General features: G+C 39.4%; 1 protein-coding gene across 1 annotated transcript; it reads right to left on the reverse strand.

Moving 5' to 3' along the window:
- Nucleotides 1-3,430: 3,430 nt before the first annotated feature.
- On the reverse strand, nt 3,431-14,531 carry LOC104684848 (parvalbumin, thymic). The gene is given in 7 exon segments (XM_010392447.4): nt 3,431-4,497; nt 5,789-5,898; nt 6,116-6,248; nt 7,030-7,097; nt 8,798-8,832; nt 8,834-8,879; nt 8,881-14,531. Coding segments are annotated over 7 exon segments (447 nt in total). The 5' UTR covers nt 8,910-14,531; the 3' UTR covers nt 3,431-4,471.
- Between the last annotated feature and the right edge of the window lie 222 nt (nt 14,532-14,753).

Here is a 14,753-nt window from a genome sequence, read left to right on the forward strand (position 1 = left end):
GGCACCAAAGACAGGCAAGTCCAGCCGTGAGAGCGCTGAGGGACTGCGGGAGAGGGAAAACTGCGGACCAGGATGAGAACAGGATAACAGGAGCGTGTTCATCAGAGGGGAAGAGAGGAAGGAACAGGTATTTAAAAGAAAAAAAGTCTAGTCTACCAAGTCGCTTGAAAGAACAGGAATATAAACAGACTGAACTGAAAAGTCTGAGATAATTCCCAAGAGCTTTCCTTTCATGATGATTTAGAAAAACAGGTTATTTTGTCTGTCTAACAAAACCAGGGTTTACTGTGTTTATTTTTATATTGACTGAATTTTACAGTCCATTATGGAGATCATTGCAAATATGAAATCAATTTGTTCTGGAAGCCTGGGAGTTAAAGCAGGAAGTCAGTGTCTAGAAAAGACAGGCTTTTTACAGTCTATAAAAATGATTAATATGTCATTGTGATGGAACTGATGTGATTCCATTTGAGTCAAGTATTTGCATATTCTACTTGGGCAGAAGTTCCCCTTTGAATTTAGGGTCAACAATCCCTTCGTACCTGCAGGGAAAGGCATTGTCTAAGGGTACCTTCTTTTTCTGTTGTAACTGGAGTGATGGTCTGATTTTCTCTTCTGAAGCTTGATATACAAAACTGATTTTCTTGTTTTCATGACTGTAGGGCATGCTGACCAACGAATCAGAAGTTCTGGAGCAGCCATATCTCAGCTGCTGATGTGCTCTATAGATCTTTGGTACAGAAAGTGTACCAGAAAGTCCAGACCAAAAACATGGTATCTTTCTGTGTTTACAATCAAAACTAAGGTGGAAATGAAGTTTGTAAAATGTGAACACTTTAGTTCGTATTCCACAGTATCCTCTTATTAAAATGTTTTAAAATGCATGGAAAAATTAAGCGTGAAAGTGTTAGGTACATGTCTGTACAGGGACTTAATCAAGATGTATCTATTTCAGTAACCCATTCCAGGAAATTAATCCAGCCTTGGCCCCCTCTGCCCACACTGTTTGTGTGAAGAGCTCCAGGCGCCTCTGATGATGCTGCATCAAAGATTTTCCACATGGGCTGGCTGCTAACTCAGTGAAGGAACTGTACCTGTCTATATGTGCAATGAATGTTCTGACATCCCCTTGCCCTTTCTGTGCTCTCTACTTGTTAGAAGATGACTGAGATTTCAAACAGTTGGAGAGCTGAAATTGAATCTGAAGTTTACAAATGGCTTTTGGATTGGTATTTCCAAAGGAACATGAAATTAGGGGGCAGCCAGCTTCCACTAAACACCAGGAGGTTTTATCTCATGCTTGGTTCTGCTCCTCTTTCAGGACAACCCAAAATTTTGGTTTACGAGAGGTGGTAAATTCAGTGGCTAGAGTACTGGGGTAGCTTGGGATCGTGACCCTGGCCCTCTGTATCCTTTTTCTAAGAGCTTGTGTAGGGCAATCAATTTCTTTGTGTTTTGTTCCTGCTTAAAGGGATCGTAGTATGTCTTTATTTCATAAGAACTGTAGGGAGGATTAGAGGTTAAACTGCTCACACAGGACGACTAAGGGACTGAGGTGTCTGAGAACTCACAGTCTTTGGGCCTAGTGGAATTCAGATCTACCACTCACAATTTGGGTTGCTCTTTAATTGTCCTAAGTGAAGGTAAAACACATAAACCACATCTCCTTTATGCTGGGAACTATGAAGCAGTCTTATACTGAGTATTATAGTGAGTAGGATGGTCTTACTCGAAACCTGAGAGCAGGTGATCAGTGTGAAAATACCAGGGGTTGTTAGATCCTTTCTGATTTGATGTAGCATAAACAATTTCTAACAGAATTTTAGTTTTCAACTGTGTACTCAGCAGTGTTTTATTTGTGTAATTCATTCATAACAACTTGATGCAGATTTAATCCTTACTTAGAACTTCTATCCTTGAAGATACTCAAACTCATCTTAGAGCAATGTGCCCTTCTGAGGGAGTGATTGGACCAGAGACCTCCAGAGAACCTTTCTATCAGGAATTAGTCTCTGATTCTGTACCTGAATTATGGTGACATTGTGATACCAACCATGTGTCTCTTTGCTACTTCAGTTGGCATTCATGTAGACACCCTGCAACCAAAGTTTTTCTCTAGCACGATGGCATTGTCAAGTTCAGAGAACACTCCATGATATTCCCTAAAAAAAGGCTGCCACGGACTGAAGTTAATTAAAATGAACCTTCCCAGAAAACTTTACATTTGTTGAATTTGTTTCCTTTAGTTGAAAAATACTCCTCTAGTTTGGTTACAATGTGGATCTAAAATGTGCCCACAGAAACCTTAACAGACAGTAGGTGGCATTTTTGCTGAAGCCTATGGGCTTTTTTTTTGAATTGCGGACTTCTTGGAGTTTTATTATAACTCCTTCTAGTGAAATGGCTGGGTGACTTTAACCAGATTTAAAACACATCTTCTTGCTGCAAGTCACTATTTAAGAAGAACAGATTTTCTTTTAAGCATAGGTGAAGTTGCAGCTTGCACAAGAATTCCCTGATTCTTGGGAGTGCTTCGTGCCCCTGTAGCACAAGGCAGTGATGTGCAGTTGTTCTGCATCTCTGAAATACAGGATGGGCCACTGTGCAGTCTTGCATTTCTTGGATTCCACATGAGACTCTCAAAGGTGCAAGGAATGCAGTGTCAGGTCTGGCGCTTCTGGTACTGTATGTGCCATCTGCTTGTGAGCCAGTGGCAGGATAGTTTAGTGATCAGCAGTGTGAAGAGCTAATGTATATATTACATCTGGATATTGCTGCAGATCTGGGTAGCCCCAGGTTTTTTTCTTCAGCAGGGAAATAATTAAGGTAAAAGGAACCAACAGTGTCTCATCATTATGCAAAATATTTCAGTGCTGCAATTAACAGCAGCTATAATTTAAGCCCAGATTTAACATCAAAGGCAGTGGGGATAGAATTAGGATTTATAATCATTGTAATTCTGCCAAGGCTTCAAGTCTGATTGCTAGAATTCCTCTTTTGCATTAGCCATCTTAAATCTGTCCACCAGCTCTCTTACGTGCCTGGGAAATGAGGGAGCTGTGCTTGCCTCACATAATCATCTTGCAATTCATGGAAATGCCAACACTGGATGTTACATAAAAGTTCCAGAAGGCTTTGTTTCTGCTCTTCTTCAAAACAGCTGCCAAATCATAATTATCATTCAGTTTCAGCGAGGAGTATTGAAAGGACAGTCTGCTTGTGAGCTGGAGCCACAGCACGGTACACGGGGAAGGAAACAGCTAAATCTTGGTGGGGAAATTTCTGACACACTCAGCCAGAAATGCACAACATCCACTCAGCCTGCTGATGTCTGCATTTAGCCATGAGCATTATTTACTTTGCCTACTAATGAAGACAATGCCATAACCAACTCTAAACCCTGTAAGACACTTACCAAAGGGAAGACTAGTTCTTAGTTTTCAGACTGAAGAAAACTGCTGATATTATGCAACATATAGATGATAATACATACAATAAATGACAGAGTTGAGTAATGGCCATTATTTAACAATGTAGCAGCTTTAGGGTAATCAAACAGCAAGATTGGCTGTAGTTTCATCTGTAGAAAATACAGAAATTCACAGATGTGGCCAAGTATTATTGCTTTGTACATGTTAAGAGACAAAAAGCAACAGGCTCATGATTCATGGAAAAACCTCCAGGCCTGTGGCCCAGGTTGTCAGGGGCCCATGACTTGTGGCAGTGTCAGAGTAGGATTAGACCCTTCTCCTCTATCTCACAGCTGCCTTAGATTTCATGAAAGATAAATCTTCTTAAGGGAGAGTCACATTTTAGGCCATAAACACTTTCTGGCAATACCATTACGCTGTAATCTACTACTTTATTTTGTAAAATTACTCACAAACTTATTCTGTGCTTTGAGCTATGTGTGAACTCCTCTTAAATGTCTTTATTTTTTTTCTCATATTCATAGGGTTGGGACTTAATATGAATTATCTTTAGCTATCTTGTTAGCATTGCTTTTCCTCAAGTATCAGAGAATTAATCAGAAATAAACCTCAGTTAAATCAGTACAATTAAGCCTTAGAAGATATCATATGGCTTAAGATCATCAGAACTGTGTCTGGCAAGTCAGCATGCTCAAGTATGAGGATGGAGAACCTAAACAAAATTTTAAACAGCAGCTTTTCCCCCAAGGACCTTTTTGTTTAGTTGATTTTTAAATTTTTTCTCCCTGCTCCCAGCCACAATTTCAACATTATCAGTGGTTGAAAATCACAAAGTGCCTTCTTTACAATAGAAATGTAACAATGCCATGTGACCAAAACATTGCAAGATTTCTCAGCAGTCAGGTGTGTGAACTTCCTGTGTGGGGACCTGTTAATGCCTGAAACAATATAAAAATGTACAAACACATGCTGAGTGCTAAGTGCCTGTTGGACGAGGTAATTGGCAGAGTCAGTCCAAGGTTCCTTTGGTCTAATGCTGTTTATGCCTTCACCAGAGACTGGAATTCTGTCAAGGAAGAAAGTGAGAAAAGCAGGGAATAAAACTCGTGGAAAGTGGTTTTTTGACATCTTAAAAAAGGTAGATAAAAATGACTAAAGCTCCTAGGCATGGAGGGCTCCCAAAGTTATTATAACACTGCACAAGCTACTGCTAAACTGAGATTCTGGGGGCGTAACAGATTTTTCACTCCTTAAAAAGAGTAAGTGCAGAGAGGAGGAGTGTGTCTGTAAATTTGTATTTGTAGGAAATCCTGACTTAAAGGTAAACTAACTTTACCCCCTTACAAACTTCGATAATATCCAAGGAAGAAGAGCCTGTAGCTCTCAGTGAGAAGAATTTTTTTTGGTTTTGTTGTTCCAAATAAAAAATATCTGTAGTGAAGTAATTCCAGAATGGGAGATTCAATGGTTAAGGGCTAAGATCTGCATAATATAATGCCCTATTTGGGGCTCATAAACAGAAGCTGCAAAAGCTGCTGCTAAAGCAAATTCCTCCAATAGTGTATCTCCTTCTCCTCCCAAATCTGGCTAAGATTAGCACGTGTGTCTGTTGGAGTTACTGCCACCTGTCCTAGTTCAGCTGAGACAGCCCTGTTTTCAGTGACTTCATCTCTAATACATGATGCATAATGTCCTATTTTTCTGTGCTGCAGTTTCTAAAAGAAATATCCTGGCTAGTTCACATCATCCCTGAGGTTTTCTTCAGGAATTTGATTGAGTTTCTTGAAGGACTGCCCAGCGAAATGTGCACTTATCAGATGATTTTCCAGCACAAAATCCTGTTCTGCACCGCAGCGGTTGCAGCCTTGAGAAACAATACCCTTCGTGTTTTACATTAGTGCATTAAGCACTCAGTAATATTGGCCAATGTTTGATAGCAGAAGATGAAGAAATAAGTTTCTTTAGGTAGAGAGTGTGTTTAAAAATGGAAGTGTTGTATGGCCAGAAGTGCAGAGTATTCACTGCAGAAATGGAAATTCAGAGAAATTCAGGTGTTCTGAACATTTTAAGAATCTGGCACATTGAGTCTATGGATCAGACACACAGCAGGATTAACCCAAAGCTGTTATCATTGCTTGGAAGACCAGACTCTACACTGGGCCTAAATATTCTGTTCCTGCAACAGAGACCAAATGGGAATAAAAATATGAAAATAAAGGAGTATTTGCTCATATAAAAATTGTGGCAGAAAGTATCAGGCCAAAGTACTCCTGTGTATTCTTCCTGCCCCAGTTTAAATGCAGCCCTAAATGTGTGCATTTTAAACCACAAATTTTATCCATTTTCCAAAATCTTACCTTCCACTCCAATTTTGCCATCACCATCAGTGTCTCCTGCAGCCAGAAAAGCCTTGGTCTCTGCCGAGGTGAGGACTCTGGCATTTGAAGAGAAATTCTTCAGGAACAGCCTGAAATAGAGCAGGGTGCTGTGCTTGAGTTTTACTCTCTGAAATGCCCCATAAGGTAACGTCTGCTCTTATTATCTGAGGGAATCCACACAGATTCAAGGAAAGACAAGGATTTGTGTTTTATTTTTAAAATGACATCAAGGGTTTCTTCTAGGACACCAAACAACTTCAAATGTTTTCGTTGTTTAAAGAAATAGAGCAGCTGAACAGTACTTACTGCAGCTCCTCTTCTTCAATGAAACCACTCTTGTCCTGATCAAGGATTCCAAAAACTTTCTTTATCTGATCAGGAGTTTTGCTGGATAAACCAACCGTGGAGAAGAAAGCCTTGTAGTTGAAGGAATCATCAGCTGGAAGAAACAGAAGTCATTAAGTATTCTCCCTTGAAGTTGCTACTACTGTATGTATTCCTTGTGAATATGTATGTCTTTTCTGAAGCAGCAGCCTGCTTCTCTTTCTCTTTTTCCCTGGTGTGGCAAAAGAGCAGATACACTGGATAATAATTTCCCTTTTTAATCACTCTGTGCCTGTGGTCACGTTTCCTTTCAGCCAGTTTGAAGTTTTCTGCTGCAATGCACATTCTGCTAAACCAGGATTTATGCCATGTGTCACATGCAATTAATAATAAATATTAAGAGGGTGCTACTGCGACTTACAAACAACTCCTGTAATTCTTAATTCATATTCACAGAGTCCTTACTTAGGTGAAGAATTTGATAGAAAAGTAAGTAATACACAGACAAACCAGATCTTTGAGTATTTGAGAAATTGGCTTGATCTTACTGAGCAGCTCTTGAGAGAAGTGAGACTGATCACTGCTTCACAAATGACACTCTGATTCTGCAAGCTGAGGCTTTTTATGACATTTTGAAGGAAAAGGCTAACTTTAAATTTAAGTCTTTAACAGGTTTAGACACTGACAGCTTAGTGTTAAGCCAGCCCTAACTGCAACTGTGGCCCTTTAATTGCTGCTCACCACTTGTGAGACCTTTTGAATTTAAGGGGCTATATTGTAATGTAGCTTAGAAAGAGATCTCACAGGGAAGGAATCTAAGGGGAAAATGATAGGCATGTCATCGTAAGACATAAAAATGATATGCATCTTCTGTCTGCAGAGCAACCATTCCTTACCCTGGCAGCTGGAGAGAGCAGATTCAATATCTTTAGCAGAGAGGATGTCAGTGATGGCCATTGTTGAACTGTAAAATAAATTAAATGTGAGCTACTTTGTCATTAAAATGACTTCTCTCCTACTTTCATGGCTCCATTTGAAGTTGCTGCAGTGACAGTGTGTGATAGGGGAGACATTATTCATCTGATGGCAAGTGGAGCACACTGTAACAGATGTCTGCAGCAGGTGCTTCCACTGAAAGCTGGAATGAGGGAGGAATTCTGCACGCGGGAGCGTGGGGCTTCAGGAAGATCTGATGCCTCTGCTGCTCTGGGAGAGCAAATCAAAGGTGTCCAGCACAACAGAACTTCATGACTTCTGTGTGGGTTTTCCTGGAGGTGGATTATTACTCAATAAAACCCAGAATGTATTTACAGCACACACAAGAGATAAGGTTCGGTATGTCCCCTAGAACTATATGGAATAAGTGTAACTGGAATGTTAAAAGTCCCATATTATTATCGATAGATGTAGTGATCTTCACAAAGAATGAAAATATTAGTGTAGAATTAGTGATAGTAAATTTACTCATGTAAATTTGGAGAGTAAGTTCCTCCCCTATTTAGTTGCAAAAATAAATGTGGCTTGTTGGGCTGCTGCATCACTGAAAGACTACATTTCATGAGAGCTTTGGAAAAGGTTTTTGTCAGTATTTTCTGAGGTTTTTTTGTTTGTTTGGTTGGTTTTTTTTGCTATAGGTTATAATAAACCATATTTTTGCCCAGATTTGGGCATTTCAGTAGATTGTTGTCTTTAGAAGAGAAGTATTAGGACTTAGTAGAGCAGAGGAGGTGTTTTATTCTGACACAGCAGCACTTCATTTGAGAAAAATACTCTGTGCCATTCAGGCACCAACAGCTGCAATAGTTTGCCAATGTAGTATGTATCACTTAACAAAATGCTATATTGCCTGCATTTCTGAACAGTTTTTAGTGCACTGATGTATTTACAGTTTGGTAAACTGCACACACCAGCGCAGACAGGTTACAGTTTAAACCTTGCAACATTACTCTTTATTCATGTTAGTGAAAGAAGGGGACTAAGGCATGGAAAAGTGATTCTTGAAAGCCACAAGAGAATAGAAATATCTTTTTGTTAATCCCTAACTGGTCTTCAGCAACATCATTCTTCCTGTCTAAGCTTGGAATGAGAAGGAATCAACTGGTGGTACCCATTTATAGTCTCTGCACTGGTTTGAGATCTAAACACAGGTTTAAACTTTGCCTAAAATATGAAATGGCTGCCTCTGTACCTGTTGGTTTGCAGCAGAAGACATTGTCAATCATTTTAGTCCCTTTCTGAATATCTCAAAACTGTTAAGAAAGCAATGGGACCCATTCCCACTGATGGCAGTGGATCCTTCCCCAGCTCAGGCAGCTGAGTTACTTTTCTTTTACTAGCGATTATTTTGTCCCAGTGGTTTCTTGTGCAAAATACTTCCCCCTCTCAGCATTAGGCAAGATAATTTGGAGCTCAGATGTTCACCTAATTCTCACTGCTGACAGGGGAAGAATTGAAGGAAAAACTAAGAATTGCAGCATTTTTTACAAGGGGCACCATTCCTGTCTTGTTCCATCCTATTATCCAAATGCCGATTCGATTCTATGTCAGCTTGTAAAGATACAACGTACTGGAAGCTGAGATAAGAGCAGATATTTTAATTGCTTTCCATTTAGGGAGCATTTTGCTTTTGTGTTTCTTTGAAAGCAGAAGATGTAATCAGCTTACCTTTGTGGTCTTCTTGACTGAATAAGGACGCACTCAGGTTGGGAGGAAGGCACTTGCTGTGTGTCTCCAGCAGAGCTGAGCTTGCATATATATACTTTAAGTTGTATACCATATACAGATTGTAGATTTCAGCGTCACGAAGGGGGAATGGTGTCAAATGAACTTGCCTAACTAATCATCTTGCACTATTTTTATCTCAAGAAAATACATATGATATTTGCAAACGAAACAAGATAAGTGGCCAGATAGGCAAAAAGAACAGAGTCATGTCAAATTTCCTCTGATTTAAGCAGAAAACACCAGCATCTCCATGTGATGTAGGGCAAGATGAAACCCCCCACTATCTCATATGCTTGATCTAAGGAGTCAGATGAAATGAAGCACAATAACTTCTGAAGAGGCGTCTTTAATGAATGTTTAAATGTGATAATTTGTTATCTTATCTGTAGACACTACTTGTGATAGAGTTTCATCATTGGAGTACTAAACAAAAAGAAAAAATTAAAAGTATCCTGTTCAGGTATTGTTTGCATAGCAAACCAATCAGGGAAAATAATAGCCATGTTGTCTCCCAGAATGTCTGATCTGTTGTTGTTTTGAAAAAAAAAATACCCCACAGTTAATTTGTTGCTATAGGAGGTAAAATAATATGATGTCAATCCATCAGAACAGTTGGTTGGGGGAGGGTATTTCATCTGCTATGTTTCCAGAGAAAATCTTACAATTCTGCAAGATTCTGACAGCCTGTTTAGTCGGCTATGTATGAAGCAAAGGGGTTATGATCTGCCCAGCTGTCTCTGAGACAAAAGTCCCTGAGCCCCACATGAAAGATCTTTGCTTTCAGAATAAAGATAAAAATTTCAATAGCAACATCATTGCTATAACCATATCTGAAGAGTGTCTTTTCAGTTTTCAGCCTGTCTTCAATCTCTTTTAGAAGAGAGATTATTTTCTAGAATTGTTTGGCCAGTGCTGTGTTCCTTTGTGCTAGTTGCTTTTTTCATGGGTATAATTTGATCGTCTCAATTTTCTTTCACGAATGTTGTAGCCTGACTGGGTGAGGAGCCTGTCAGCTTGGATCTCACTTGTGGCTTGAGGTAGCAGAACAGTGAAAGACAAGTCATATGGATGACAGCACAAGGTATCATTATGGCTGGGATTAAGGGATGGTAAGGGATGACAGTGCAATTGGCATCACAGCTTGAGGTGGTGGCACAGTAAGAGGTGACGGTGCAGAGACTGTCTTAATGTCAGAGAGGGTGTCAAGGCATCTCTTTTCCAAAGCATTTCCCTCTAAGATGGAAGACAGACCTAGCCAGTCACCAAAGCCAGCCACTAATAAATCGGGGTTCCCGACAGAAAGGTGACAAATGGAGGGTACCTGCAAGACCTTAGTGCATCCAGCACTGACAGCAGCTGATCAAAAAGCAACAAAAAGACCATTGCAAAAGATTCTCTGTGTGAAGGAGGTGTTATTTCATTTGCAGCATATAAACGTAAGAAAAATTATTGCTACGAGTATTTTTTCTTTTTACAATCCTACAAGTCTGTCCCCCACAAAAAGTTTCAGATACAGATAATTCTTTTGCAGGGAAGAACCATTGGTTAACAATGGCTGTGGAAGATTTCAGCTTTCCCTGTTTTCTGAATGGTTCTTGACCAGCTGACACTGAAAAATTTCAAGAAGAATTTGATGGAGAGATATTCAATACCGGCTCTTGTTGTCACTTGTGACATCTGGTAGAAGGGATGCAAATACCACTTTCCCCCCTCAAACTCTTCTAAGAAATTACTTTTATTCTAAATGGGGAAAAAAATTCCTCTCCCTTTTACACACACCACCCTTTTGTCCCCCTCCAATTTGGAAAATTGTCTACATAGTGCCAACAACTGATGCGCAGTACGTAGGGTGTCCAACATAAAAACTGATGGCATGATATGACCTAATGAAGCTAAGTTAAGAGGAAGGCCAAATTCTGCTGAAACTCTTGGACTGCAGGAGTCTGCATGGGAATTTGGTCCCTGGTGTCTATTTCAGAGAATGCATTTGATTTTAGATGCAATGGCTTCTCATTTTGCCCAGAGCTAATTCCACATATGTTAACCCCTCGCCCCCTCTCTTCCCTTTAAAAATAGCATTGATTGCTGTTATTTCCCTTAATGCCTGTGGACTGTTGCTTGAACTTTAGTATGTGAAGCACATAAGGATGCAGTCTTTAAAATTGTGCTTTGTTTTCAAGAGGCTTTGACAAGGTAATTCCTTTTGTGTCCCCAGATTTTAAGGATAAAGCATGTAGTCAAATGATTTAGGGCTCTGCTGTGTTCAGCTCTATTCAGACTCCAGCAAATTTTGGAGTCACTTTTGCAGAAAGATTGGAGGCACTAGAGATCCAGAACATGTGCACTGATGAAATGCAAAGGGATCATGTAACTATTTACAACCAGCCTCCAACAACCATTTTCTTTTCGAGCACCACATTAGAGATTACACAAACATCTGTCTGGTCACTTTTGCTTTCTTAAATCAAATACTATTAGGAACTTTGCATCTGGCATCCAACTTGGCAGGGGAAGAACTGGGGAAGTATGAAAAAGTAAGGAAAATAGCCTGTCAGGTTACCACTAAAAGCAGTTTTAAACCCTGGGACTTGAGCATTTCTCTTTACTCAAGGCTCTTTGCCTTCTGGAGGCATGGTATTGTTTTATTCTTCCCATTTTTAACCTTAATTCTTTTGACATCTGAAGCTCCCTCCCCAGGCTGAAAAGTTGTATTTTAGGTCATCATAAGTTCTGTGATTGTTCTATAATCTGTTCTTGTCGTTCTTCTTTGAGTGCTGATGTGAATCATGTGCAAGAGAATGACAAAAGTGCAGCAAACAGTTGTGTGAGTGTCTGCTTTAATTTAAATAAGTGTGACTTGCTGCCTTGTATATGCCTGAGATCATTTTCAGATGAATGAGATGAATGCTTCTGATAGGGGTATCCATGGTCACGAGTCAGGGACACAGGGATCCCCTGACAAAATGTGTTTAACCTATTGTTAAATGACATGTGAGTAGTGAGAGTAGAATATTCATTCAACTTGTAATTTGTTTTGGGAAGATATCAGATGAAAGGAACTCTATGGATGTAATTTAATGTAATTGTATTAATGCATCACACTCCAGTCATTTGAAGAACATAACTCTTGGAGAGATCTGGAAATATTTGTGAGTGGTTTTAGGTTTATATTACTTAACCTACCATCTGTAGACACCTCATAACTACCCCCCAGTAAAATGCTGAATAAAGAAAAATGCTGGAACTGTTGCTATGGGGGGAGGAGGCTGTATGTGGGAAATACACCAAAGAGCATCTGGTTTATTTTTGCAAACTTGAATGAATTACAAAATTTAAGTAATTTATTTTTCACCAGTTATCATTCTAGTGTCGCGTGGGTTCAACCTCTGAGGTAGATTTTCAGAGATTCTAAGAATTTACAATGCAACTTTTCAGCTTCAAGTGCCCTGTGAAATGTTAATGTACAAAACTTCTTCACTCATATTTTTCTTACGTGCATAAAACATTATTTTTAAGCCAACTGGATTGTTTACATAAATCAGACAATTTCTGATCCTGCATATCTGAAATGGGAATTTCAATCCTGATTCCAGAATTTGAAAGGAATATGGTCCAGATGTAAATTCTATCTGATTTCTGAAGCTGTAGCTCAAAACTTTTATTCCTGAATTCAACCTTTCCAGTTCACTTCCATTTCTGTTTCTTTCTAAAAATGTTCATCCATTGATGCAGAAAGAAAAAGGCTTTTTTTAAAGAAAGAAATTCTCATAGACTGATTTCTGAAATGGTGGGTTCTTGGGTCTGTTAAATCTGATACAATCATTCATAAACAGACAAGATACTTGAACCTCCCGATGACTCCATCCATAGGTCTAAAATTACTTGCAGTAAGTGTCAGAAAACCTATAGAATCAGTTTTCCTGCTTTAATTCTGAAGCAAAAAGCTTAGTATTTTTGAAAGTATCCTAATAAAAATGACAATAACAAGGTATGTGTAGGATAATCATGTTTTTTGAGTAGAAAATAAAATCACTTCTGCCAAGGCAGTCTTCTCTAGATAAGTTGGAAGCAAAGATATATGCTGAAAACAGAACTTCAATTCAGTATTTGATCTACCATTTTCTGTTCTTGAGCTGTATTCTTCAAATCCCGTCTGGTAAAATCCCTCAAGGGGATCCTTGTTACAGGAACTGTAACTTTAGTCCATGTGTTTATTCTACGTAGCTTGGTGCAGTCCTGCTCCATGACTGTGGTTTATAAGCACTATAAATAATCCTCAGTTGTAGCAAGCTTTCAAATATAGATGTGTTTGAAATGAACTCAGATGTTTTTCAGCCTGTCTGTATGTTCCTGTGTAGTCCTTACCCCACTGTGTAAACAGCAGCTCCCACTATAAACAGAACCAGCTCCTTGGGTTGTATAATGGCAGGAGCTCGAAGTAAGAACTGGGTCATTATCTGTGCTTATGCTGATCTAGTACTGATACTGCTGAATAAAGCAGGGCCTTTGATTCTTCTGGCAGAGTTGCTTTTCAAGGGGATATATATGTTCCAAGGATATATGGGTTTCAAAACCCCCAGATGCTGACTCTGAGAGAGATTTTTTCTGTGCACAAAGCCCAGACCAATCTGATTTACAGGTGCCCAGTGAGGTGTGACTTAATGCCCTGCTCCTCCGTTTGCTGAGTTCGGGAAATGGTCAGGACTTGTCCCAGCTCCTTCCAGCCTGGGCTGCTGGGCTTCTTTTCTATGCAAACTAGAGCGTGATAAGGGGCTGATGTGTGTTTGGGTATTGTCCAAATGTGGAGTTCATGTCTCCAGGGCACAGCACCCGGACCCAGGAACTCAGAAGCATTCCTTCATCCCTCATTAGACGCTGCCAACAACACTGACAATAATTAGAATGAGGACTATAGAAAAGTAAGCTGAATGAATATGGAAATTGGTACTAGAGACATAACCATCGGATATGAAAGCATTAAGTCTTTACAAACAAGAATCCATTGAGCATTTGAGAGCTAAGCCTGGTTTAATCAAATGGTGCATCAATGAAGTGATTCCGCTGCTCAAATATTTGAAGGATCAGTGGGATGAAAAGACAGAAGCAGGCATTGTTCTTCCTATACAGTGCTGCATTTGTGCTGTAGCTCCTGAGTGATATCAGTGTCCAGATAGCCCAGTGATTTCAAACTTTATTGTATAGCATAGGACAACGCAGACAGCAAATGCAAGTTCTTCTTTTTCATTTATGGACAAACCACATTATAATCTCTGTGGATTTTATTGGCAAAATGCTGCAGTCGGGTGTGAAGTAAATTACTTCAGATCTGTTTCTCTGAATGAAAAATTAAATTTATTGTATTCAAGTCATAAATTCACTTAACATTCTTTCCTTGAATTGTAATGGCCTCCATCTGAGCTGAATTATAGCACTGACTGCACCTTGCTAAAAAGGATACATTTAAAAAGGAATTTTACTAAAGGGGAAGCTTAAGCAGAAAAAGGCAGGATGAATCTCTAGATCAGGAGGCCTTGGAACAGGAATTCCAGCCTGGCTGTGCCTGGTTCCTTGTTAGAGCAGAAAATGCCCTTGAACTGAAAAGGAATTGAACTTGAGCTCCTGCTCACACAGGAGGAGGTAAATGGAGAAATGCTTGATGCACTTTTGATTCTCTGAGACAACTCACAGAGTAACTTTATAATACAGAGACAACAAGTAGGAGAAAAAAAGTCTTGAGATTCTTGCATCAATATTACAAATTTTGAAGGATTTGATTTATTATTTTGACTTTTGCATTTGGATATACCATACAGCAACACCCAGATTTGAAAATCCAAATAATTTCAAATTCTTTGGAAGAAGCAGAAGGAGTCTTGCTGATTCCCAAATTCTCCAT

This window comes from Corvus cornix, chromosome 14 (genome assembly GCF_000738735.6).
Source record: "Corvus cornix cornix isolate S_Up_H32 chromosome 14, ASM73873v5, whole genome shotgun sequence".
NCBI lineage: Eukaryota > Metazoa > Chordata > Aves > Passeriformes > Corvidae > Corvus > Corvus cornix.